Raw genomic sequence first — 27,945 nt, forward strand, 5'->3', positions numbered from 1 at the left:
AGTGACATCATCTCATGATCCCGGCATGCACCACTATGGACACGTGCACTTCCTCACCAAAGCACATGCAATGCATGTATGAATGTGTTAGCCTAATTCTTAATTAGGTTTATTCAAACAGCATATTCGGGAAACTAAGGTACCTCCCTTTTTATCACTTACACAAACAATAATCCATCTAGGGTCGTCAATCCTAGTTAATCACATATGATAGATGGTTCCAGGTCGCTACGGAGAGGCTCGTCACCTCAGTGCAAGCCTGGTTTATAGTCTAGTTTACTACAGAAAGGCTCGTCACCTCGTCGCAGACCTAGAGTATGCTCGTGAACATTACAAGAGGCTCATCACCTGATCATAGGCCGATAACACGAATACAGTGTCCTATACCACCGTATTCGGCTCACAAGTCCAGGTTGCTCACTGGACACTAAGGGGAGGCTCATCACCCCAGCGTAGGCCGACAGCTAGACCACTGTGTCCCATACCACCATGCCCGACTCATGAGTCTTAACGAATCGTGGTACTAAGGTTAAATGGGTTTTCATTGGTAAGTGGTACCTTAGATTTAAGAAGTTGCGTCTATACATGATGAACACACATTAGGCCAATCGGGTTACTCGACAAGCTCGATTGGTATGAGCGCATGCTAATCTAATCGACGTGGAGCACATACGCACTCCATGTGGCCTAACCACTGTCGATAGTCATCGTATGACTCAGATTCATTGAACGTGTCCGTGTGGCGAAGCTAAGTCAGCCACTCGGTCGGAACCTTTTATCGATTGCCTGGACTACGTATCAGTCCCAATCATACTCCAACACAATAAACATTCATATATGGTAGTCAACATAACACTTCACGACCAATTCAAATATAAATCACATTTGAGCATTTTAACAAACACAGTGCACATGTCATCATACATAAGCATTTCATACATGAATCACTAAGCCTAATGTAAATTACATGGAGAAATTTATTCAAATAGCTAAGGTGATTGAGAATCTTATCTCAACACCTTTAATAAATACATTTCATCAAACAATTAATCATTCAGATAATTTACCAAATACTTAGACTGCACATTATAACATGTATGTAGTATATTAGTTATAACGTATATTATGGCGAATCCTTTCACAAAGGAGTTGCCAGACATACAACGATCATGTATTCTCAATTAATAAGCATGGCAAGCACAAATCATAATTTCATATTCATTCAAACATTTCAACGAACACATAGAATGCATTATATTCAACATAGTTCATATATATGTGTAATACACGGAAAGCATCGTATCTAAGCACATATGACAAAAATCAAGTCAGTCACACATCATTACTGACATTGAAGGCCTTGAAAACCATAACCTAAACATTTATAATCCACACCTTTCACCGATATACTCGTATCGAACTCAGTTTGAATACCACGTCTTTGTCTATGACACAACGGTTACCTGAATCACGAAATAGGTTAGCTATTTTGTCAATTCATCAACTTGGATACCTAAAACTGATTAGGGTTAGGATTTCTTACCCAAAATGAAATTGGTATCGCTGGTATAGCGACACTGATGGGGTAATTCAGCATGTGGAGTGGCAGGATTGAATCCCAGCAACAATCTCAAGCTCTCTCTCACTTCTCCTCACTTTCTCCTTCTCTTTTCTCTCATTTCTCCCTTAGGGTTTATAGAATTCGTATGACATGGGAGAGAGGGTTTAAGGTCCTTATATAGGCCTAGAACTGGTCTCAATGGCCCCAAGGCCATAGCATACTTAGGTTATAGCCAAAAAGCAGCTGTTTCGGTCCAATGGAGCTCATCTAGAGGCCCATTTTCTGTGTACGGTCTAGGAAAAGTTCCCTGACATTGGATCTAAGTCAGGTTAAGTTTTTTATTTGATCAGATTAATGGATTGACAACAGTAGACCTGATTCAGTTTAACGGTCGACGACACTCGATCAGGGCCATAAGTACACTGGCCTGTGTAGGGAAATTTTCCTGATCCAAGGGTGTAGTTGGGTCAGAATCTGATGGTCTGAAACCTTAGATTTGACCTGCGAGAGAACGACCCAGATTATTTAAGTTTGAATCTATTTTCTAAAGATACTCGGGTTTCTCACACACTTCGCTCCAGGCTCAAGTTGTGCATTTCGGGATACTATTTGGACTTGATTTCCGACATCGTTGTCAAGCCTAGTAAGGCGGTCATAAGCGTATAGTTTCTCATCACTCAAAATTTCGACGCGTGGTCCAGGTCTAATACGGAGTTTCAAGATGCTCCCGAGAGCAACCGGGTTTTAGGATTGATCATAGGTTTCTAGGTAATGTAACGTTAGCGATTCTACTAGTTTTGGGTCTTGTAGTTCATATAAAAAGTTGTTCAAGCTAACTACCAATTAATTCGGTTTAGTACTTAATTACTTTTCGTCTAATTTTTAAAGGATTCGGTCCTTAGTGATTTCTGCCTGAGGTGGTACTTGGGTCTTTGTACGGATTTTTCTGAGCCGTTACAGTGAGAAAGGAAGCTATTTTGTTATCAACCCTAGCAGCATTGCGGGCTTTCCACACCACCCAGCATAGAAAGGGCTACTCTGTGCGCATCAGATATCCTACTTGAGGCAGAGGATGCGCTCTTCCACTGCGCCATCTGACAACTGAATAAATGGGCTGGCATAATTGGGATGTGGAGGAGGTCACCCACGTGACGCCAGAGTGCCTTCGCCATGCGACTATGAAGGAAGAGATGAGAGATGGTCTCGAGAGATTTTTGGTCCGGATTCTCGAACCCACGGCAGACACATGCTGAAGCTAGCTACACGCCCTTGGACTGAATCGCGTCGTCCACCGGAACTACATTCTAAAGGATCTTCCACGCTAGCAAAGATATTTTAGGTGGCAGCACACCGATCCACAAGTTTCTGGACCAAACCATTGGCAGAGAAGGAGACCTACAAATGTTTCTAACCAAGCTGACTGTGAACTTGCCAGATGGGGACATTAGCCAGAAAAAGGTATCAGGACACCATCAGGGATGGGAGTGACTGCGAGATCCTTCAGCGGGCCTAGCCCCATCCAGTTTTCCAACCACAGGAGACAAACCCCCTACCCGATCCGCCGCTAAACAAGCGGAGTCATGAGGGAAAGTTGGGCCTGAATTCGAATCCAGAGAGGGGAAGTAAAGGAGCATCGCCTATTTGTCCTGTCTGGATGCAGAAAAAGATTATATTTAGCAGCCATGTAGTTGCCCCACAAGCTATCGGTCTTCTCAAAGAGGATACTCCACGCCATCTTCAAATGGAAGGCTTGCATGACCTCATGAAGCCTCTTAAAACCCAGCCCACCCTCTTCAAGAGGAACTACCATTCTCTTCCAATTCATCCAGTGTAGTTTCCTTTTACCTTGCGACCATCCCCAAAAAAAAGTTGCAGAACCACATCCAAAGAATGCAGCACCTGCAAAGGAATATGTGCCACCGCAAGAGAGTGGATAGGGATGCTTCCCATAACATGTTTGATGAGGACCATTCTACCTGCCTGCGAGAGAATCCTAGCCTGCCATCCCTAGATTCGCCCTTTTATTTTGTCCATCAAAGGTTGAAACATACTAGATTTTACTCTTCCCGCCAAGATTGGAACTCCCAGATATGTAAATGTTGAGGAGGACCTGGAAATCCCTAAGACTTCCTCGATGACTCTTACCCTAGATGCTAGCATCTTGTCAGCGCAGACAAAATAGCTTTTGCTAAGATTAATGCTTTGGCCTAAAGATGCTTGATAAATGTCGAGAAAGTCTCTTATGACCCGAAGAGAGGCGAGACCCCCATTAAGGAATAGGTGGGTATCGTCGGCATATAGGAGGTGGGAAACACGCGGGTAGCCCCTGCGGGTTTTGAAAGGGATGCACTGGCCTTGATCCAACAAGGACTTAAGGCCCCTACTAAGGGCCTCCACTACGATAATGAAAAGTGCAGGGGATAGAGGATCTCCCTGCCCTAATCCTCTGGATGATTTGAAGAAACCAGTCACCTCCCCATTGAGTATTACGGAGAACCAATTGTTAGCCTAACATTTCTCCACCAAGCCAACCCAGCTTTTACCGAACCCGTATCGAAAAAGGACCTGCTTAAGGAAGTGTCAATCAACCCTATCATACGCTTTCTCCATGTCCAACTTAAGAATGATGTTACCACCCCGGACTTTCTTAGAAATGTCCCTAAAGAGCTTCTGGCTGAGAGCGATGTTTTCAGAAATGAGGCGACCCAAGATGAAAGACCCTTGCTCCATGGACATGATCGACGGAAGGATGTCACTCAATCTAGTGGCCACAATATTAGCCAAAATCTTGTAAAGGCAATTGCATAAACTTATAGGACGGTAGTCTGAAAGCTTCTTTGGAGATTGCTTCTTCAGGATTAAACAGATGAGAGAAGTAGTAACGAACCTAGGAATATTACCGCCTTGACAGAGATGAATGATGGCGTTCTGGATATCTCGGCCCACCGTATCCCAACAAGAAACAAAAAACACGCTTGAGAATCCATCCGGCCTCGCTGTGGCACCCGTGAGAATAGAGTCAATGGCCTTTTTCACCTCTAGAAGAGTCGGAAGAGCCATTAACTTATGATTCTATTGCTGAGAAACCAACTGCGGGATGATCTGAACATTGTTGCGTGCATCTGAAACAACTGAGGCGCTAAACTGCTGCTTGAAAAAATCCACCACCTCAACTTTTATACCTTCTGGATCTTCAATATCTTAGCCCGAAATTGTCGTAATCTTGTAAATAAGAGACCTGCGGTGTTTTGCAGCCGCAGAAGCATGGAAAAATTTTGTGTTTCTGTCGCCTTCTGCTAGCCAGTCAATTCTGGCCTTTTGCTTCCAATAAATCTCCTGCATCTATTGTAAATATACATGCATATAGAGTTGGGCACGGGATGACTCAACTTAACTAACTTGACTCGTCGGACTCGTTCGGACCCGACTCGATTCGAACCGAATGGGTGAGTTGGTCCGAACTGAGTGAGCTTTGCCCAATCCGAACTCAAACCGAGTCGAGTTCGATTTACCCAGTAACTCGACCCAAAACTCGATCCGAAACCAATTCGACTCGGATTTGGGTGTATATATAATTAAAAACTCTAAATCTTAAGTATCTCTATTCCTATACCAACCCACCCCAATCTCAAACTTTCTCTTCCTCCCTCATCATCCTCCTCTTCCAAGGTCGGTAACCACCCACCACCATCACCACCCTCCCCTTCCTCCTCCTCTCTCTCCTCTCTACTCCCTCCCACACCCTCCTCTTCTAAGCCCGACAACCACCCATCGCAACCCTCGTCTCTCTCTCTCTCTCTCTCTCTCTCTCTTGCTCTCTCTCTCTCTCCCCTCTACATTCCCTCCCTCCCTCATCTCTCGATCCAAATTAGTACCAACTCGAACTAACTCATACTTTTTACCGGGTCAAATTCGGTTTGGATTAATCTAGGACAGACCTAGATTGGGATTGGTTCAGGTGTGCTGGACTCGGTACCGAGTTAAGTCAAGTTCGGGTCAGGCCTATTTCAAAATCAGATCGAGTCGGGCCAGCCTTTATCTTGGTCCGACTCGACTCTATGCCCAAACCTACATGCATAGCCTATCCGGTTGATGGGCAGCTCTGCGGTCATACAAATGTACTTGATTGCTATTGGGACTAGCCAAAACATGCCAAGTGTTAAACAAAGTAATCACAATTGCACAATCAAATCTAAATAGAACATAATCTAAATTTACGTGGAAAAACTCTTGCTGAAAAAAACACAACGCAAAGCGAGAATGTATTATGAAAAATGGAGTTACAAGATATGAAATATTACTGATCGAAGCCCCAAAAAGAAAATCCCGAGCCTTTTATCTCTTCAAAACACTCTTAAACCCTTAAGCATAACTTACATTAACCATAATCCTGTTTACACCCATGTATTTGAGCAAAGACGGAAATATAAATAATTCAAGAAAAAATGCGCAAAATTGTGCAACACGTCAGCATGTTGAGTTTATCGGTTAAAACCCTTTGATTGGTCGACTAGAATTTTTGATATGTCGAAAACACCAAAAACTATCCAAAGAGTTTTGCTAAAAAATGGAATTAATTCGATATCATTTGATTGGTTGACCGAACTATTGACTGGTAGAAGGCCCCTGTTTTAGCATAGATTTGAGGCATTCAATTTTCAACAATCTCCACCATGACTCTAATCTTCCTGCTACAACATGCCACGCTTAATCCTCCATGTCTATTTCGCCCCATCATACCTCCACAATCATCACTTCTTGTGCATACTCTATATTCACTCAATTTTTGCTAGACCTAGAGAAGCTGCATATAACCCAAACTTCTTTGTAGGAACTACCTTGGTAAGCATATCCATTGGATTCATGCTTGTATGTATCTTCTAGAGGGTCACTCCGCCTTCCTCTAGCACTTATCAAATAAAATGATTATGCACATTAATATGTTTAGTTCTAGAATGGTAAACAATGTTCTTTGCCAAATTGATCACACTTTCGTTGTCACAATTAACTGACTTCTTATTGAAGTCCCAACTGATTTATCATTCCCCTTAATTAAACCGCTTCTTTAAATACTTTTGTCATTGTCATATACTCAGCTTCGGTTGTGAAAAGAGCTATCACATATTAAAACTTCGATATCCAATTAATCGCTCCACCCACTATCACAAATGAATAACCAGAAGACAACCTTTTATTATCCACATTGCCGGTATAATCTGAATCCACATAACCTATTAACTTGTCCCATGATTTTTCAAATGTCAAGACGAAGTCATGCGTACCTCAAATATATCGAAGTAGCCATTTCACTACCTCTCAATATTGCTTGCCGATGTTAGATATGTATCTGCTAACAACACCCATTGCACGTGAAAAATCTGATCTCGTACAAACCATGGCATACATTAAGTTGCCAACAATACTCAAATAAGGCATACGAGACATAACTTGTTTTTCTTCATCCATTTTAGGACGCTGTTAAGAAGAAAGTCAAAAATGAGCCGCACGAAGAACGCTAATGGCTTTGCCTTGTCTTCAGATTTGATACACTTCCCAACGTTATCTTTGATACTACTTGTTGGGACTCGCGGAAGCACATGGAGTGGGATCAAACAAAGTAATCACAATCGTACAAGCAAATCCAAACATAAAACAATCCAAAATTACATGAAAAAACCTTTGTGGAAAAAAACTGTGGCATAAAGTGAGAATGCACTATGAAAACAAATTTGCAAGAGATGCAAATATATGACTTCGGAAGGGTTTACTGTATTCTATCAAATCAAGATGTTGTGCCCTTGTGTTGAATGGAAGAGGATTGGCTGGTGTACCACACACCAGCTATATAGCTGGTGTATTGACGTCGGTCTGTGGGTCTAATCATGAGGTATGTGTTATATCCAAACCGTCCATCCATTTTTTTACCTCGTCTTAAGGTTTGAGACAAAAAAATAAGACAAATCTCACTATCAAGTGGACCAAACTGTAAAAAGCAGTGAGGGATTGAACGTCTACCATTAAAACCCTTTTAAGGGTCACAGAAGTTTTGGATCGATATGAAATTTGCTTTTCCTCTTCATCGAGGTCTTTGTGACATTATGAATAGATTGGATGGAAAATAAACGTTCAGGTGGGCCCTACGAAATTTTTAATGGTGAAAATTATTATCCCCACTGTTATTCGTGGTGTAGTCCAGTTGATCTTTGGATATGATTCAGTTTTCGGATAATGCTCTGAAATATCCCAAAAAATGGATGAACAATGTGGATATAATAAATACATGAATTGCTTCCGCTTTATGAAACTGAGGTTAGGTCTACTCGCACCCGACTCATTAAACAAAAGGGTCAGCTACTATTGACAACACATTGGTTATTTTTTTTTTACTTAGAGCCAATCACGGCCTGACCCGAATTTTGATGGGTTGTGTGGTCTAAAATTCTAACCTGATTTTTAAATGGGTGGGGTATAAGTCCTCCCTTTAACTTGACCCGATCCATTTACTCCCCTGTACATAGTAGATGGTGGTTACCTCAAAGATCTATATAAATGGCCCATGGAGATAAAGAGACTGCAAGTAATCAAAGTGGGAAAAAAAATAAGGGAAATTGACCGTACTCGCCTCAAAGTTTGGGCAAATTACCTGGAACGCTAGGACACTCCATATATTCCCTAAAGGGCCTTCTGACAGCTTTTGAAAAATTACTTGGACCAAAATGCCCTTGTCCTTGTTTTAGTAGTTGTACAGTTTTCCAGGGAAGAAGAAGTTACGTCGTATTTAATGCCAAGAAAGTGATGTGTACGGAACCCTTTTTTACGTGCGGGCAAGGACTAAGCTCGTGGGGCCCACATTGATGTATGTGTATAATCTATGCCGACCATCCTTTTTGCCATGCCATTTTAGGGCTAGGGGCCAGATATCAGCCTGATCCAGAGCTTGTGTGGGTCACATAATAGAAAATAATGGTGACAATGGAACCCACTGTTAAAACTTTTCAAGCTTATTGTGATGTTTGTTAGAAGTGGACACTGCCCAAGTCAGGACTTTTTTAGGCCCACGCGGAGCAGGTTGACAAGGTGGACGGAATGGATCACTCCATTGTGGGCCTTAAGCTATGGTACCAATGGTTTGGTAGAAAAGGATGTGAACACGTTCAAAACCACGATCCATACAACATGACAACCACGACCCATATAACATAGCAACTACGACCTATGCAAACCACGACCCAAATGGGCCCACACTGATGTATCTGTATAATCTATTCCGCCCATCCTTTTTATCATGTCATTTTAGGGCTTTGGCCCAAATATCAACCCGATCCAGTGCTTTTATGGCCCACGAAATAGAAAATAATGATGACTGTTGAAAGTTTCCAGGCTCACTGTAATGTTTGTTAGATGTGGACATTGCCTAAGTTAGGACCTTTTGGGCCCACTCCGAGCTGGCCAACAAGGTGGATGGATCAGATCACCCCCATTGTGGGCCTTAAGTTATGGTACCAATGGTTTGGTAGAAAAGGAATTGAACATGTTGAAAACCACAATCCATACAACATGACAACCACGACCCATATAACATGACAACTATGACCCATGCAAACGACCCAAATGGGCCACAGTTGTATGGATCGTAGTTGTCATGTTATATGGGTCTTAGTTGTCCTGTTATATGGGTTTCAGTTGTATGGATCGCAGTTGTCCTGTTATATGGGTTGTAGTTATCCTATTATATAGGTCGCGGTCGCAGTTGTCCTATTGTTTGAGTCTTAGTTATCCTGTTATATGGGTCTTAATTGTACGGATCGCAGTTGTCCTGTTATATGGGTCACAGTTATCCTGTTATATGGGTCGTGGTCGCAGTTGTCCTGTTATATGGGTCTTAGTTGTCCTGTTATATGGGTCTCAGTTGTATGGATCGCAGTTGTCCTATTTTATGGGTCGCAGTTATCCTGTTATATGGGTCGTGGTCGCAGTTGTCCTGTTATATGGGTCTTAGTTATCCTATTATATGGGTCTCAGTTGTATGGATCGCAGTTGTCCTGTTATATGGGTCGCAGTTGTCTTGTTATATGGGTCTTAGTTGTCCTGTTATATGGGTCTCAGTTGTATAGATTGCAGTTGTCCTGTTATATGGGTCACAGTTATCCTATTATATGGGTCGCGGTCGTAGTTGTCCTATTATATGGGTTGTAGTTATCCTGTTATATGGGTTGCAGTTGCAGTTGTCTTGTTATATGGGTCTTAGTTGTCCTGTTATATGGGTCTCAGTTGTATAGATCGCATTTGTCCTGTTATTTGGGTCACAGTTATCATATTATATGGGTCGCGGTCGCAGTTGTCCTGTTATTTGGGTCGCAGTTGTCCTGTTATATGGGTTGTGGTCGTCATGGCTCATGGTTATCATGTTATATATGGCCCACAATGGGGTGATCTGATCCATCCGCCTTGTTGGCCAACTAGCCATTGGCCCAAAAAGTCCTGACTTGGGCCCACATTGATGTTTGTTAGAAGTGGACAATGCATTGGATCAAGCTGATATTTGGCCCCTAGCCCTAAAATGACATAGCAAGAAGGATGGGCGGCATGGATTATACACATACATCAATGTGGGGCCAAGTCAGGACTTTTTAGGCCCAAGACAAGTTGACCAACAAGGTGGATGGATCAGATCACCCCATTGTGGGCCATATATAACATGATATCCACGACCCATGACAACCACGACCCATATAATAGGACAACTGTGACCCAAATAACAGGACAACTGGGACCGCGACTCATATAACAGGATAACTGCGACCCATATTATAGGACAACTGCGATCCATACAATTGAGACCCATATAACAGGACAACTAAGACCCTAATAACAGGACAACTGCGACCGCGACTCATATAACAGGATAACTGCAATCCATATAACAGGACAACTACGATCCATACAACTGAGACCCATATAACAGGACAACTAAGACCCAAATAACAGGACAACTGCGACTGTGACCCATATAACAGGATAACTGCGACCCATATAACAGAACAACTGCGATCCATACAATTGAGACCCATATAATAGGACAACTAAGATCCAAATAACACGACAACTGTGACCGCGACCTATATAACAGGATAACTGTGATCCATATAATAGGACAACTGCGATCCATACAACTGAGACCCATATAACAGGACAACTAAGACCTAAATAACAGGGCAACTGCGACCACGACCCATATAATAGGACAACTGCGACCCATATAACAGGACAACTACGATCCATACAACTGAGACCCATATAACAGCACAACTAAGACCCATATAACAGGACAACTGCGATTCGTACAACTGAGACCCATATAACAGGACAACTAAGACCCAAACAATAGGACAACTGCGACCGCGACCCATATAACTGGATAAGTACGACCCATATAACAGGACAACTGCGATCCATACGACTGAGACCCATATAATAGGACAACTAAGACCCATATAACAGGACAACTGCGATCCATACAACTGAGATACATATAACAAGACAACTAAGACCCATATAACATGACAACTACGATCCATACAACTGCGGCCCATTTGGGTCGTGGTTTGCATGGGTCGTAATTGCCATGTTATATGGGTCGTGGTTGTCATGTTGTATGGATCGTGATTTTCAACATGTTCAATTCCTTTTCTACCAACTCATTAGTACTATAGCTTAAGGCCCACAATGGAGTGATCTGATCCATCTACCTTGTTGGCCAGCTCAACGTGGGCCCAAAAAGTCCTAACTTGGGCAATGTCCACATCTAACAAACATCATAGTGAGCCTGAAAACTTTCAACAGTCACCATTATTTTCTATTTTGTAGGCCATAAGAGCACTGGATCGGGCTGATATTTGGGCCCTAGCTCTAAAATGACATGACAAAAAGGATGGGCGGAATGAATTATACACATAGATTAGTGTGGGCCCATTTGGGTCATGGTTTGCATGGGTCGTAGTTGCTATGTTATATGGGTCATGGTTGTATGTTGTATCGATCGTGGTTTTCAACATTTTCAATTCCTTTTCTACCAAACCATTGGTACTATAACTTAAGGCCCACAATGAGGTGATCCGATCCACCCACCTTGTCGGCCAGCTCGGCGTGGACCCAAAAAGTCCTAACTTGGGCAATGTCCACATCTAACAAACATCACAGTGAGCCTGAAAACTTTCAACAGTCGCCATTATTTTCTATTTTGTGGGCCATAAAAGCACTAGATTGGGCTGATATTTAGGCCCTAGCCCTAAAATGACATGACAAAAAGGATGGGCGGAATGGATTCGACACATACATCAGTGTGGGCCCATTTGGGTCGTGGTTTACATAGGTCGTAGTTGCTATGTTATATGGGTCGTGATTGTCATGTTGTATGGATCGTAGTTTTGAACGTGTTCACGTCCTTTTCTACCAAACCATAGGTACCATATCTTAACGCCCACAATGGGGTGATCCATTCCGTCCACCTTGTCGGCCTGCTCCGCGTGGGCCCAAAAATGTCCTGACTTGAGCAGTATCCACTTCTAACAAACATCATAGTGAGCCTGAAAAGTTTCAACAGTGGGTTCTATTGTTACCATTATTTTCTATTATGTGACCCATACAAGCTCTGGATCAGGCTGATATCTGGCCCCTAGACCTAAAATGACACGGCAAAAAGGATGGGCGGTATAGATTATACACATACATCAATGTGGGCCCCACGAGCCTGGTCCTTGCCCTTACGTAAAAAAGGGTTCCGTACACATCACTTTCTTGGCATTAAAAACTTCTTCTTCCCTGAAAACCGTACAACTTCTAAAACAAGGACAAGGGCATTTTGGTCTAAGTAATTTTTCAAAAGCTGTAAGAAGGCCTTTTAGGGAATATATGGAGTGTCGTAGCGTTCTAGGTAATTTGCCCAAACTTCGAGGCAAGTAAGGTCAATTATCCTAAAAATAAAGGTTAAATAGTCAAAGGGCTGATATGTGAATTCCATTTTTTAGTATATTCAGTCCGCAGAAATTGACTAAATCGGGATGTATTTGCGTTGGGTCATATCCACTTTCTTGCACAGTAGTACGTGCAATTCAACCAAATAGTTCATACAAACACGTCATAACATTTGACATTTGCTGATTTGGATCTCTAGGGTTTGGTTGGTAAGTACCTGCTGGTGGACCATTGAATCATGCTCGTTACTGCTCCAAATAGAGGAATGATGGAGAGCTGTTTTTGGACAATCATGGTTCAAATGATCCAAACCATTGATATGGTGTGCCTTACTGTTCCAAAAAATCAACGGGACTGGGAGACTATGAAAGTATAATATTTGGCCTTGTTACTGTAATATGTTACCTTTCTCGGTTGACCACCTATTGAACAGTTAGGATTCTTTCAATGTTGAAAAGTTTTGGTGCACAGGCCGTCACTTTCATGGCCTTTTGTTTGGGTCTTTTTTCATTTTCATTTTTTCTTCTCTCGTATTTTGCTTGTTGCCCTTTCTCAATGGGTCCCTGCTTCTCTGCTTTTGATATCGGGTTTCTTCCCATGATAAATGGAATTGGTCATCTTCTCTATTTGAAAAGAAAGGAAGAAAGGCGTCCGCTAGAAAGAGACGGGGAAGAGTGAGACTCCGTGGGAGTACCGGCTATGGATGACTACAAAACGTCCGTTGAATCAAAAAAAAAAAAAAAAAAAAAGAGGCCGCAAGCCTCCTGTCAAAGAGTAACAGTAACCTCTTTATTTTTATTTTATAACATTTTGGAAGAAGAATTTAAATCATACATTCAGTGGGCACCAGTTGAATTCCCAGGATTTCCAAGAAACAACGTTGGTCAAAGGATGAGAACCAACTGACCTAAATGGCATGTAAAAGTCATGTTTTATAAAGAAAGAAAGGGAAAACAAGTGACCTCAACACAAACATGAAAGGTCAGTCTCTTCCCATCCTTTTGATGTGCCATCCTTCCATGTGTAGCTGTGGATGTTATGGTTAGTGGTGGTGAATGGAGTATGTATACTTGTAGCTAGGTTCTACTCCAGAGTCTGCATCTACACGTTTTTGGTTGGTGAGGAGGTGCTACTCTGCCCATTTGGTAATTGACCATCATTTTGGGCCCAAGCCCACAAACTTAATGTTGGATGGGCCAGGCCATCCCATGGCAGGAAGTCTTCTAGTAAATATCTCACAACCTACTAAATTGGGCTAATGATCAATCAATCAATCAGGCCCTAGGGTTGTACCTGGCCTTTCGGGCCTGATCCATAAACAGAGGACCTGATTCCAAGCCCAGCCCACAATAAGACAAAATAGTCTAAGATTGGTCCACTGGTACCAACACATTTCTTGGTCAAGCTGTTAGGTCTTCTTGAAGGCTCTAAGGAAAAGGCCTAGCACAACCAGCTATTGGTTTGGATGGCATATAAATCATGGTTGGCTCAGGATGGTTTCAATAGTAGAATTTCCATGGTGACTGCTTTTTGTGCTGTGACTCACCTGAGTTTTGGATCTGCCTGACTTTTGGTCTCTTCTCCTCATGTGAGCATGAAAACCAGATGGATGGAGTGGATTCAGGTATGCTCTCATGATTGCTTGGAATTTTCTGAAAAGACCATGACCGAGTGGAAAAAGAAGAGCGCTCCTCTGCTACCAGTACCACCTTAAGCTTAGGAAGGGATCGGACAGATGTAGACACCACATGGTATATGTATCCAACCGGTGCATCAGTTGTGTTCCCTCGTGTCAGCTACAGGGCCTTGAAATCAGCTTGATGCAAAACAATGGTGGGCAACCCTTGATTTTCACCGGGGCCCTCCTTATTTGCAGAACAGCCTGATTTTTATCCTGATCCTCATCTAGGTCATATGAAGGGTCTGGACAGGCCTAGATTTATTATACATAACCCCAAATGAAAATGAAGGGTCTGGACAGGCCTGGGCATGCTAAGGTGGAGGAGATGACTGTCTGGGAGAAAAATCAGACATAGGAACTCATTGATTTACCTACGGGAAAGCAAGCGGTGGGTTATAAATGAGTGTACACTCTTAGGCATAAGCCTGATGGTACTGTTGATCGGTATAAAGCTTGCCTTGTTGCAAAAGGCTTTACTCAGACCAATGGCATCGACTACACCGAGACGTTCGCTCCTGTAGTCAAAATGAATTTCATTCATGTCCTTTTGTCTATTGCAGCAAATTTGGACTGGCCACTTGATCAACTTGATGTAAAAAATGCCTTTTTACACGGTGATCTTCATGAGAAAGTCTATATGAGCCTGCCACCCGGTTTTTTCCGAAAGGAGGAGGAAAAGAAAGTGTGCCGCCTTCGCAAGTCTATATATATATATAGCCTAAGCAGTCGCCGCGTGCATGGTTTTTTGACAAATTAACTCATGCAATCCGGGTTGCTTCTTTTCACTGGTGCAGCTCAGATCATTCTGTCTTCTGGAAATACTCAGCAAAGGGGATTACAAAAACAGTGAAACTCAGATCATTCTGTCTTCTGGAAATACTCAGCAAAGGGGATTACAATTGTTTTTGTTTATATCAATGGTATTATCGTCATGAGGAACTTTAACACTCTAACAGTCCATGTTGTGGTCCACCTAAGTTTACATTTCAGCTGATTTGTATTCTCAGGTGGCAACACAAGGCCACACATCTAAGGGATTTGGACATCTCACATAGGCCATCATTCTCCAATGCTATCCTAAGTTAGGGTAGCATGGGAGCGGATTCAGTGAGGTCGGGGAAACGCCCAGTCTAGTGAGGCTGCATTCCCGTTTCTGACACCCACCTCTGCTTCTTGATGCTATCTGCCGCGCTGCTCTCTGTCACCGTGAAATGGTTGTGCTGGTACTTGGTCAAACAGGAAGTGGTGGATTTTGGCTACACAGGGTTCTGGCTGTTAAGAGTGGCTTGTGCCAAAGTGTTTAAAGAGCTGTTGCAGGTCAAGCTGGCATGGGATGTTGAGGTGGTGGTTTCCATGGAGTCTCTGGTGCGGTGGTGAATGTTACCTTCAATCCTTTTCTTAAGGTTTTGGAGGTTGTTAGGGGCTTTCAGGAATCATTCTGTGTGGGTGTCTGGTTTGCTTGCTGGGATCTGCTATGGCAGGTGATGAAGGGGCTTTGAGTAAACTGGGAAGAAGCCTATGCTAAGGTTCATGAATGCAAGCCAGAGTTTTGGTGTAGGTTTTATGCTGCCCTGTTTTCAGATATTGAGTCCAATAGTATCAAGCATTTTGTTGTGGTTATGTATATTCCTGTATTTAGCTCCTTCCTTAACTAGGCATCATTTGGTTTGTTGTGGCTAAATTGGATGCTTACTAGTTTTGGCCGAAAACCACAAAGTTTAGTAGAACTATTTATAGCAAGTCACGTTTTGAGGGTGTTTGATACGTAAGGCCCCCCAAAAAAAAAAAGAAAAAAAGAGGAAAGGATTGGACATGCTAAAGGATGATTCAAAGCCATTGATTTGTCGGCTGAATGTGAGCCGTTGACATTTTCTTTTAATGGTCCATCCAACTTCAAATGCAATACTGATGGTCGCAGAATTGACATTTTTGTGTAGGAGAACTCAAAATTTATTACATGGTCAAACTTTTTGAGATTTTTCTATTCTAAAATCCAGGCCATTTCACTCACTCACTCTCAGCTTCCGACCTTCCATTTCAGTCGCGGGGAGCCTCCCTTAGACAGGGTGGGCTTGGGAGTTGTCAGGAACAACTGATGGGGCAGCTATCAGCTTTGGTGATTGCAGGCCGTCTGTTAATAAGGGATTTCCAGCTCCAGATGCAGAGTGCAAAGAGTCGGCTGTTTAGGGATTTCCAGCTCAGACAGGGCAGCAAATCCTCCATTTGAGTTCGGGTAGCGTGTTCAGCTCGGTCTGGGGGCTTCATGCAGCTCTGAGGAGGTGCAATCTCTGTTGAGATGGGGAAGTCCAAGTCATGCTAGTAGGGGACTTTCGGTTTTGGAGATTTTTTCTGCAGGGAGGATAGTGCAAGTCATGATGTTTCTGTTTTTCTGTTTTTCTCTTTAGCCCATATGATTGGTGAGGCCTAATTATTTTGTGTGGAGCCCACCCGAAAATCTAGCATGTAGATCGTCTGTTCCTTCTTAACACAGATATAAGGGCATGGCTCTTCTTTTGGAAAAAAGAAAAGACGTAACAGATGACTGATTGCTTTTTTCTTTTTTTTTAAAGGTGCTCCATTGTGCAAAACAAGCAGCTGTCTATTACTTTAGGCTTTGCAATTATGTGGGCAACACCCTCTTCTTTGGCAAATTAACCAACAATCATCATCTCTAACTGAATGCTCAACCTCCAGTTCTAGTGCGTGACAAAATTGGAGTTCCACACAAATACCTTGCCTTGAGGAGAGAGAATTTGCTTAGGAGATCCCACTGGGTGGGTAACGGCTTGATTTTTAAGATTGAATTTGTAAATAGTCTTGCCCACATGCGCGTGAATCCCTGCCCATCAATAAGCAATCACATGTGCCAACATAACGCAAGGGTATATACGAGATATGAACTCTTCATCATGTAGGCAAGAAGTTTGGATGTTTTGGCCTATCAATTAGAACGGTTAATTTCCGAAATTGTTTGGGCTGGTCATTTGTCTTGAACGTTTTGGCTAACCTGAGGAATTAGATGGCTCTATTTTGAGTCACGAGAACTAATAAGTGGGGCTCAGCTGGTGAAAGGGTAAGATGTGACACATACTCCACATTGGGACGTGTGATTGCTTGTGATTAGAGCTGTACATGAGTAGAGTTAGCTCTGTAAGTCGCTCGACTCGGCTTGAAAAAGCTCAACTCGACTCAAATCGAAATTCTGTTCGAACTGAGTCGAGCCATTTTTTGGGAGCTCGGAACCTTTCGAGTCAAGTCCAAACTGGACCTAGCTCGACTCGGCTCGACTCGGTATTGAGCTCAACTTGACTCTACTCAGCTCATACTCGACTCGGATTGAGTTTTAAGTAAATATATAAGGGTTAAAAAAAAAAAAATCCTCATTTGTCCGATCCTACCCATTTCGCTCAACCCAGCAACCCCAACCCATTTCGCCCAAATTGCCCAAATCGCCCGACCTTAACTCATTTCTCCGTCCCTTTCACCCAAATCGGCCGTCTGTTCACCCAATACTCTCGCCATTCTCCACCGCCCGGCAAAATTCCTCCTTTTAACATCTGTCCGGACAATCTCATCTCCCAAAGTGAGTCCTCTCCTCTCCTCTCTCCATTTTTTCTGGTGAGTAGCGTTCGTCTAAGTAGCAGAACCTATTTGACCAGCGACCACTGGCCGGGTGGCTCTGGTACAATCGGACAACCCCATTCGACCAGTGACCACTAGCTCAAAGACTCAAACTCGAAGTCGACTCGAAAATTCAGCTCGAACTTGGCTCGAACTTGGCTCGAACTCGGCTCGAACTGGACCGAGCTGCTGGCCGAGCCGAGCACGAGCTGTTGTTCCAGGCTCGAAGGCTGAGCCGAGCCGAGCACAAGCTGAGACTCAAGCTGTCCGAGTCGAGCACGAGCTGGGCAAAGCTCGGCTCGGCTAGACTCGTGTACACGTCTACTTGTGATGGACAGAACTCTGTTGGCATGTGCGCCCGACAAACCCGCGCTTTCTGTTGCCATGTCCTACTAATCCTCCCTGCAAAACTCCATTCATATTTATTCAAATACACGATACGAATTCCTCCTTTCAAATCCTCTCAATCTATATTTACGCAAGGAGAGAGGCAGTCGTTATGGCACATATTAGTATCCAGAGTCTTTGTGTGTGTGTATATATATATATATATATGTCAGAAGCAAGCCAGCCACAACAACACACTGACTATATTCAATGAAGCACCAAGGATGCAGCACAGCACACAGACTGCAGGTGCCCGGAGATATTCAAGCAGGAGCAGCTACAGACATCCACAGGAAGCAGAGCTGGATGAGAGTCAGGAGCTCATCGCAGACACCACCTTAGCCTCAACAATCAGCAGAAATTCCAGCAGCATTGGGTCAACATTCAGCGCAAGCAGCATCTGACAGCAGGGCCTGGGCAGCTTCAGCCGACAAGCAGCTTCCTTGTGGCCAGCAGGGACTTGGGCACCTTAGCCTCAACAACCAACAAAAAACCTAGGATCCATTGAGCCCAACTCTCCTCCATAAACTTCAACTCAACTAATTTCTGTAGAAACCAACAAAAGGCCAGTCCAAATGCTAAATTAATTCCTTAAGATTGTAACTACTATCAAGTTCGTAGTCCAAATGCTAAACTGATTCCTTAAGGTTGTGAAGTCATATTGAAATTTTTTGCATAAAATATATTAGTGATTAAACATATTAGTAATTCAATGTTATTCTTATTATAATAGAATTGTCTTTTTCTTAATAAATTCATGATACGATCTTCCTTTGCCTAACATAAGTCCCAAGGAAAAAAAAAAAAAAGAAAAAAGAAAGAGAAATACATCTCATATATTCAATATCACTACAAGTAGACTCTTCAGCCAAGATTAAAAATATATAGAACTTGTTTAGAGAAACATTCAACAAACTCCTTTTTATTTGGAAATCTTTTTCAACATAACTTCCAATAAGAACTTAGTAATGACTGAGGTTAGACAAACCTTCATCTAATATTTGCAACCTGGCCTGTCTGTCTCAGTGGATCCCGACCCCAAGATACAAGTCCTTGATTGCATGCATTTCAGCAACAACATCTCTCATATGCATTCGTTTTCTTGCAGATTCTGCAGAGCACAACACACCAATTTTGACCATTGAAATCAAGCAGTCATGCATTCCATTTCTTGTGTTGGCATGATTTTCATTGCCTTGAATAACTTCAACTTCTTCTAAGAGCAGTTGTGGATCAACAATCTCCATTACTCATTCAGACAAGGCCAACTTAGCAAAATGATGAAGGCTTAGATTGTCCTTAAACATGTCATCAGTTGGCCCCTTCCCAGTAATCATCTCCAATAGAAGGATTCCATAGCTGTAAACATCTCCTTGTGTAGATGGTTTTCCACCCATCGCATACTCTGTAATTTATACTTTTATTAGAATCTAAGTGACAATAAGTCTGGTGGTAGACAGAGTGCATTTCAACACCGAGGTCATGGGTTTGAGTGCCCATGTGGGGGTCTGTAGAGAGAGAGAGAGAGAGAGAGAGAGAGAGAGAGAGAGAGAGAGAGAGAGAGAGAGAATTCTATTTGAACAAGTAATTTTCCTTTCTCCTTTACTAAGGATCTGAATTCCTAACATCAATTGGTGTGCTATAAACTTATAAGTTCTTATAAAGATGTGCATTGAAAAAGTATCTTCTACTCAAATGAAAGAAATCAGCTCCTCAGTCATCAAGTGAGCATATGAGTTGATGTTATGATTTTAATGTAACACATCACAACTAAAGCCATTAACAGAAAAGAATTATTCATACCTTACCATGGTGTGATTCATGTGGTGTGCAAGTGAGTATCACTTTGTATATCCAGATCTTTGTGAATCTTGCCAGGTGTGGGTCCTTCCAATTTGGGGTCATTCTTTAAGGACCCTGATTTGAATAAAATCTGGTTGGTGTAGTCATCAAGTCCTTGGACCTTCGTTTTGATTTAGGCCCAGGTCAGGTCTGAATCTATTCTAGGGCAAGTACTGTTTATGTGAAACCCAATCCCCCAGCGAGGTTGTTGTCAATTGGGATAATCCGCTCACAAGCTGGAATTGTTTGCATAGAGGCAGCTGTGAAAAGCTTGCGCATAGATGCTCTTATTAAGGAGGACGTTGTCTACTATGGGGGCGATTAGCTACCTCTGCTTTTGTACCACTGTTGTAGCCCACACCCAACCACCCTAGTAGGTGTGTTATACCATGTTAGGCTCAGGGCCCAAAAATCAACCCCATCTATGATTCAGGTGGACCACATGATTGGAAGCTGTGTACTAAGGGCAATGTTCAGCCCTAAACTATTTCCCTTCATGTGGTCCGCCTGAAACATGGATTGCTTATTTTTGGGCCCCTGGCCTAGATTTTAGTGTGTTGTCTAATGGTTGGAGTGGATTTCATGTTATCATCACAGTAGGCCCTATAAAAATTCAAGGGTGAATATATCTCTGCCACTCGTTTATTATTTTGTTGTGCTCCATTTGAATCATAGGTCAGCCTGATCTTTTGGCCCTGAACCTAACTCAGGATGCCGCATCAAATTGTTGGAGTGTATTTCACATAAACATAAAATTAGCAATGTAAAAAACCAAGAGCCTGCATCGCTCTACCCAACGGTTCCCCTTGGTAAGGTCCACCTGAATCACAAACCAGTTTGATTTTTGGGCCTTAAGCCTTGTGTTTTGGGCCTTTTCTGTTAAGCAAGAAAGCTCTATGATCTGTTTTCTTGCTCTGTTATGAAGCTCGGCTACTCTGAGTTTGGTGTGGTGGGTCAGGGTTGGTTTATGTTTATTGGGAGCCATTACTCTGTAGACGCTCTGCTGTTTGAATTGTGGTGGGTGTGCTCTCAGGTTTCAGACACTCTGTTCTGGTTAGAAGGAAGCTCTCTGCCGGTATTGTTTTGGGGCTGTGTTTTTTTAGCCATTGCAAAGTTTTTTTTTTTTTTTTGCAGCATTTGATGAATTTTTGTAGATCTTTCTTTGTTGGGGTATATGATAGACGAGGCATGGCCCTTTTTGTGGTGCTCGCACGAAGTATATGTAAATCTCTTTTATGATCAACAAAAGTTATAGGTGGTGTGCCATTGTGCTCCCACCTTTCTTGAAAATAATAATAATAATAATGATGATGATGGCGATTACCATAAGAGCAAACAGCAATAACAACAAAGATGATGATGATGATGAAGATGATAGAAAATAGATGAAATTGTTACCTGGAGCAATGTACCCGATAGATCCCTTCATACCAACTGAGCTGCTTTGAGAAACCTCAGATAAGAACCTGGCTAGCCCAAAATCACTCACATGAGCAATCATGTCATCATCAAGAAGAATGTTGCTTGGCTTTAAATCTTGATGAATGATTGATGTTTGACAAAGATTATGTAGATAATCCAGTGCAGAAGCCACATCTATAGCTATGTTTAGCCTTTGAGTAAACTTCAAGTTCCTTCTCAGCTGGTCATGGCCCTTCATATGCAACCACTTCTCTAGACTTCCATTGGGTATGTACCCGTAAACTAGAGCTTTAAAATCATTGCCCTTAAAATCAATGCTCGAGCAACAAGTTAAGATCTTAACAAGATTTAGATGCCTAATTTTTCTCTAGGCATTGCATTCGGCCATGAAGCTCCGCAGAGCTCCTTGTCGTTGAAGGTTGAAGACTTTCACTGCTACCATAGTCCCATCACAATCTAGAATCCCTTTATATACGACGCCAAAACTTCCGGTGCCAACTAAATTGGCAGAAAAGAACCCATCTGTTGCTTTCAAGAGCTCCGCATAAGATACGTTCACAAAAGGATCCTCCACAGAAGGCACAACAAAAGGTTTGCTTCTCGACTTTCTTACCCAATAAAGAATGGTGAAGAAACATGATAATGAAATAAGACACAGGACAACACCAATTACTGAGAATTTGACTTCTGAAGCAAGAGAGATCCCCCTTTTCTTGGAAGCTTGGCTAGAGCATGGATGAAATTGTAATTCATGAATACCCCCACAAAGCTTACAATTTCCGAACACTGAAACTCGACTGGCATTTCCAAAGACCCCTTGTTTTAATAATTCACCCTCGAAATTATTGAAGGATAGATTTAGATACTCTAGAGCAAACTTCTCCAGATATCTTGAAATCTTCCCAGATAAGTTGTTGCGTGAAAGACCCAGGTATCGAAGACCTTTTAGACTACTGAATGTTGGTGGAATTGATCCTTGAAAGAAGTTCCCATCCAACTGGAGATACTCAAGGCTGAGACAATTGCCTAGCCAGCTTGGAATTTCGCCTGACAATCTGTTATTCGAAACATTGAAGTTTTGAAGAGCTTTCAAGTGACTGGCTTCGGATGGCAGACTAGTGAAAAAAGTTGTTTTGAGCTTGGAGTTCAATCAGAGATGGAAAGCTGAAAAGTTGTTTGGGTAAGCTATCTCTGAAGTTGTTAAAGCTGAGGTATATGAACTGCAAGTTTTTGCAATTACCAAGACTTGAAGGTATGGTTCCGGATAGATTGTTTCCAGATAAACTGAGTTGGAACAGTTGGGAGAAGTTGCCAAATGTAGGTGGAATTTTCCCTGATAATTTATTTCCCTCAAAGACAAGTCGCCCCAGCTTGTTTAGCTTCCCAACACCAATGGGAATAGTACCTGTTAGAAAGTTATAATCCATTCCCAGTGTTGTTAAGCCGACAAGATTCTGAATCCCAGATGGGATGCTTCCAAACATGCTGTTACTTCCTAACGACAGGAAGCTAAGCTAGGTCGAAAGATTAGATAGGGATTCAGGCAACACACCATTGAGACGATTTCTGCTTACGTCCAATGTTTCTAAGCTACTGCAATTGGTCAAATATTCGAGAAAACTCAAGTCATCACCTTTCCCAATTCCAAGTTCATTGCCCCACAGATATAACCTGATGAGATTCTGGAGGCTTCCAAAATTCATGGGCACGGATCCGCTAAAACTATTCCCAGCAAGTGAAATAGATGCAAGTCCTGAAGCATTGGATAATGAAATTGGTATGGGTCCTGTTAATTGGTTTGATCTGACATGAAACCATTGGAGATTAGGAAGAGTGTGGCCTAAGTTAGTTGGAAGATTTCCTTGCAATCTGTTCCATCCTACATCCAAAATGTTAATAGAGGAGAGATTGTATAGGCGGGGCGGAAATCGTACCTGACAGTTTATTTCCACCAATGACAAGAACACTTAACCTCACCAACCAACCAAGTTCATCTGGGATTCTTCCCTCCAGATTATTTATCGTGAGATAAAGGAATGTGAGAGACGAAAGGTTTCCAAGTGAAGGCGGGATGCTACCTATAAGATAGTTGTGACCAAGGTCCAATCTTGTGAGATTGGATAGAGAACCAAGCTCAGTTGGAATCCTTCCAGCGAGCCAGTTCCCACGAAGATGAAGGAATACGAGTTCCGAACAGTGAGTCAGATTTGCTGGAATTTCTCCTGTAAGTGTGTTGTTAACCAGTTGTAGATGCTGCAAACGGAACAAACGACCCATTTCTTCTGGAATCGTCCCGTGCAGGCTGTTTGCTGAGAGATCGATTGTCCTGGGGAAGGTGAGGTTTGCTATGTAGGGAGATATTGATGTAGAGCGGGTCGCGGACAGTTACATGGCCAAGATGGATCAGAAAAGGCCCGGTCAATGACAGAAGTGATCCAGACCATCGAACCTTAAATCGGGCATATCTTGCAATCCGGAATGAGTTATCTGACGTAAAATATATGATTTTGGGGTAGAACGAGCTACTGAAGCCAACCAACCTGCTATGCCGGGTTGCGCAGCCCGGAATTGCGAAAAACCCCTGGATCGACAGTCGTTTCCCTGTTTTAATTTCGTTTTTACTATAAATAGGAAATTTTATTTTGATTATAACTCTTCATCTGTCGGGCTTTAGAAGTTGCGCCTAACGTGAAAAGAGCCTAGAATAATTAGGAGAACAGTTTGGTGAAGCCAAATAGGACACTTACTATTTTTGGCCGAAAACCTTGCGCACTAGTAGACATTACGACCGTCTATAAATAGTAAGTTTACTGTTTATAGTAAGTCGCGGATTCTAGGAGTTTGAGTTGTAGTTTGATTCTAATTTCTTTTTCATTGCTTGGTACCCCTATTTAAAGGGTTGTGAACTCGTTTTTAGAATTCAATTAATCAATTTCGAATTTATTAGAATTTATTTCTATTTTTTGCTTTCTTTTCTCATGGATTCGAGAAGTCTTTGTGAGGAGTCCAGAGAAGCTCCGTGGATTCGGAGTAGTTATCCTCATCACGTTCATCCCTGCGTCAATTGGTATCAAAGCGAGGATTCCCCTCAGGCCGATGGTAAACAACGAAGGTATGAATCAAAATCCTGTGGACGGTGATCTAGGGATTCGTTATCTTTCGGAAAGAATGGAAGCTTTCCACCTGGAGAGTCAGTTGACCATGCAAGAGCTGCAGGCAACTCTCGACCGTCTTGCGGATGCGCTACTTCCGCCCCGAGCCCTATGCGGTGCTCCACCACCCATGGTTGTTGTACGACACAACCCCGATTTTCGTAGAGCACTACCAGTGGCAAATCGTAGAGCTACACCAGATGATTCAAGTTTTAGCGACGATGACCTTAATGAGAGTTTAGCTCGACGACCAATTCATGGAGGTGATCATCTAGATCATGCTGAAAGGGACTATCGAGGTAAGGCTGAACTTCCTAGTTTTAACGGTTTATTACGTATAGAAGATTTTCTCGATTGGCTAGCCGAAGTAAAGAGATATTTTGATTACATGGACGTGCCAGATCATAAAAGGGTAAAATTAGTAGCGTTTAAATTAAAATCTGGTGCTTTTACATGGTGGAAACAATTACAACTCTCACAAGCCCGCCAGAACAAGGTGCCCATCTCATCATGGCCACGGATGAGACGTCTTTTTCGATCACGATTTCTCCCTAGTGATTATGAGCAGATATTATTCCAGCAATATCAAAATTGTAGACAAGAAAATCGAACTGTCACAATTACACTGAAGAATTCCAACGGTTGGCTACAAGAAACGATCTGTCAGAATCTGAGTCACAGAAGGTGGCACGATTTATAGGTGGGTTACGACCGATAATTCAGGACCGAGTTCAGATGTACCCAGTCGGGACCGTGGATGAAGCAGTTCAATTAGCGGGTAGGGCAAAAACACAACTTGCAAGAACTCCTGCTCGTCTATATCCTTCAAATCGACCCCTCATGACGGGTCCCACACAGGATCCAGTGCTCCACGAGGAAAAGATCTAGTACCTCAACTTCCTACAACCGCAAACCGTGATACGAGGAGCGGCTCATCCTGACCTCAACGTGCAACACCCACAACAGCGGGTCCGAGTAGGATTTCAAATCCTTATATTTGGCCAAGGTCGAACAATTACTACCGTTGTAGCTAACCAGACCACTTATCAAACACTCGTCCTCAACGTCCCGCAGCACACTTGACTATAAACGAAGGGGGCACTGAAGATGAGGCCGCAGAAGAAGACCATCGCTTTGATGAACATGAACAAACCACTAAAGAAATAGCAGGTAACGATGAAGTGACGAGCGAGGATGGTGGCGAATTTCTAGTTGTGAGGCGATTACTGTATGCCCCACGAAAGGAATTACATCCACAACGACACAATATATTTCGTACTCGGTGCACCGTCAACGGAAAGGTCTGTGATGTGATTATAGACAGTGGTAGTAGTAAAAACATCGTCTCGAGAGTAATGGTGGACAAGTTGCGGCTACCAATAATGAAACATCCTTTCCCATACTCAATTGGCTGGATAAAAAAAGTGAATGAGACCAAGATAACTGAACAATGCACTATCTCGTTTTCAATTGGCAAAAATTATAAGGATCAAATACTTTATGACGTGGTTGATATGAAAGCTTGTCATATGTTACTCGGTCGACCCTGGCAGTCGGACCGTGATGCGACCCATCGGGGACGGGATAATGTCTGCGTATTCGTCAAGGATAGTTGAAAAATAATCCTTGCCCCTATGGCACCAGAGAACCACCCTGAAGCCTCTAAAGCGGAGGGGAGTTCCTTCTTGATCATTCGGGATTTCATGGAGGAATCCAAGGAAACTGGCGAGGTATACGCCGTAGTAGTGAAGGGCGAGGAAGAGGAACCCTCAAACATCCCTCCAAGTTTAAGACTGTTACTAAACGAATTCAAAGAAGTCTGGCCGGAGGATTTACCTGATGGATTACCACCCATGAGGGACATCCAACATCACATAGACCTCGTCCCTGGGGCTAGCCTGCATAATCACCCTCATTATCGGATGAGTCCGAAGGAGTGTGAGATACTTCAGGGGCAAGTGGAGGAATTGATCCGTAAGGATCTCTTGAGAGAGAGCATGAGCCCATGTGCCGTACCAGCATTATTAATGCCAAAAAAAGATGGAAGCTGGCGCATGTGTATCGACAGCCGAGCAATCAACAAAATTACCATCAAATATCGGTTCCCAATACCACGGTTTAACGACATGCTCGATATGATAGAAGGGGCCAAGGTGTTCTCTAAACTAGATCTAAGGAGCGGGTACCATCAGATTCGTATTTGACCCAGTGATGAGTGAAAAATGACATTCAAGACCAAGGAAGGCTTATATGAGTGGCTGGTCATGCCCTTCGGCCTATCGAACGCACCAAATACTTTTATGCGCTTGATGAATCAAGTTCTAAAACCGTTCACTGGCCGATTTGTGGTGGTATATTTTGATGATATATTGATCTATAGCTAGGATGAAGCGGAGCACAGGAAACATCTCAGGCAGGTGCTACAGGTCCTACAAATTAATAAGTTGTGCCTCAACTTGAAGAAGTGTAGTTTTTTAACTGACAATCTGTTGTTTTTAGGATTTGTTGTAACGTCCACAGGCATTCGTGTGGACGATGAAAAGGTGCGAGCTATTAGGGAATGGCCGATCCCGACAAACATTCATGAGGTGAGGAGTTTTCACGGGTTGACGACTTTCTATCGTCAATTTGTGCCAGATTTTAGCACCATAGTCGCGTCTATAACAGATTGCATGAAAAAAGGACCGTTCCAGTGGACCGATAAAGCTGATAAGAGCTTTCATGAGATCAAGTATCGTTTGTCTACAACACCGGTCTTGGTGCTTCCTAATTTCGACAAACCATTTGAGGTTGAGTGTGACGCTTCATACGTTGGAATTGGGGGAGTATTATCACAGGAAGGCAGGCTGGTATCCTTCTACAGCGAGAAGCTCAGCGAATCCCGAAAGAAGTGGTCGACTTATGAGCTTGAGTTGTACGCAGTTGTTCAGGCGCTGCGACATTGGCGGCATTATCTGATTCAAAGAGAGTTTGTTTTGTACACTGACCATCAAGCATTAAAGTTTATTAATAGTCAGACTAACGTGAATCGTGTGCATGCTAGATGGGTTACGTTTTTATAGGAATTCACGTTCGTTCTAAAGCACAAGTCATGGCAGTAGAAAAGGTGGCTGATGCACTTAGCCGTCGTGCATCACTACTAGTTACAATGAGCAACGAGGTAGTCGGCTTCGACTGTCTCAAGGAGCTGTATGCCGAGGATGAAGACTTCAAAGATTCTTAGATGAAGTGTCAAGAAGGTCACCCCAGTGACCTTCATATGCAGGATGATTTTCTCTTTAAAGGGAATCGATTGTGCATCCCCC

The 27,945-nt window shown here is 42.8% G+C and overlaps 2 protein-coding genes across 4 annotated transcripts; both read right to left on the reverse strand.

Annotated features, from left to right (window-relative positions):
* Positions 1-3,125: 3,125 nt before the first annotated feature.
* On the reverse strand, positions 3,126-4,621 carry LOC131254230 (uncharacterized). Its single transcript, XM_058255227.1, has 3 exons — positions 4,161-4,621; positions 3,613-4,007; positions 3,126-3,460 (listed from the first exon to the last, which is right to left on the reverse strand). The coding sequence occupies exons 1-3, from the start codon at positions 4,619-4,621 to the stop codon at positions 3,126-3,128; spliced, it is 1,191 nt and encodes a 396-aa protein (XP_058111210.1).
* A 13,812-nt stretch (positions 4,622-18,433) lies between these two features.
* On the reverse strand, positions 18,434-22,217 carry LOC131253966 (probable LRR receptor-like serine/threonine-protein kinase At3g47570). 3 transcript variants are annotated; one of them, XR_009175391.1, is made up of 3 exons: positions 21,465-22,217; positions 19,233-19,629; positions 18,434-18,770 (listed from the first exon to the last, which is right to left on the reverse strand). XR_009175391.1 is itself a non-coding variant. In XM_058255047.1 (2 exons), the coding sequence occupies exons 1-2, from the start codon at positions 21,724-21,726 to the stop codon at positions 19,475-19,477; spliced, it is 417 nt and encodes a 138-aa protein (XP_058111030.1). In that variant the 5' UTR covers positions 21,727-22,217; the 3' UTR covers positions 18,903-19,474. The 3 variants fall into 3 exon arrangements, 1 of the variants encoding a protein (XP_058111030.1); XR_009175392.1 differs by having other exon boundaries at positions 19,213-19,629; XM_058255047.1 differs by lacking the exon at positions 18,434-18,770 and having other exon boundaries at positions 18,903-19,629.
* Positions 22,218-27,945: the final 5,728 nt, after the last annotated feature.

Source organism: Magnolia sinica, chromosome 8 (genome assembly GCF_029962835.1).
Source record: "Magnolia sinica isolate HGM2019 chromosome 8, MsV1, whole genome shotgun sequence".
Classification (NCBI taxonomy): domain Eukaryota; kingdom Viridiplantae; phylum Streptophyta; class Magnoliopsida; order Magnoliales; family Magnoliaceae; genus Magnolia; species Magnolia sinica.

Bases quoted from the DNA above. Each gene is read 5' to 3' on its own strand.
- LOC131253966 (XM_058255047.1), bottom strand. From the start codon at position 21,726: ATGAAGGGCCATGACCAGCTGAGAAGGAACTTGAAGTTTACTCAAAGG. The intron at 19,630-21,464 runs GTAACAATTTCA...TATAAATTACAG, and splicing joins TATCGGGTACATTGCTCCAG to AGTATGCGATGGGTGGAAAA.
- LOC131254230 (XM_058255227.1), bottom strand. From the start codon at position 4,621: ATGGCTCTTCCGACTCTTCTAGAGGTGAAAAAGGCCATTGACTCTATT. The intron at 4,008-4,160 runs GTATGATAGGGT...CAAATCATCCAG, and splicing joins AAGTTGGACATGGAGAAAGC to AGGATTAGGGCAGGGAGATC. The intron at 3,461-3,612 runs GTATGTTTCAAC...ATTCCTTTGCAG, and splicing joins GGCGGGAAGAGTAAAATCTA to GTGCTGCATTCTTTGGATGT.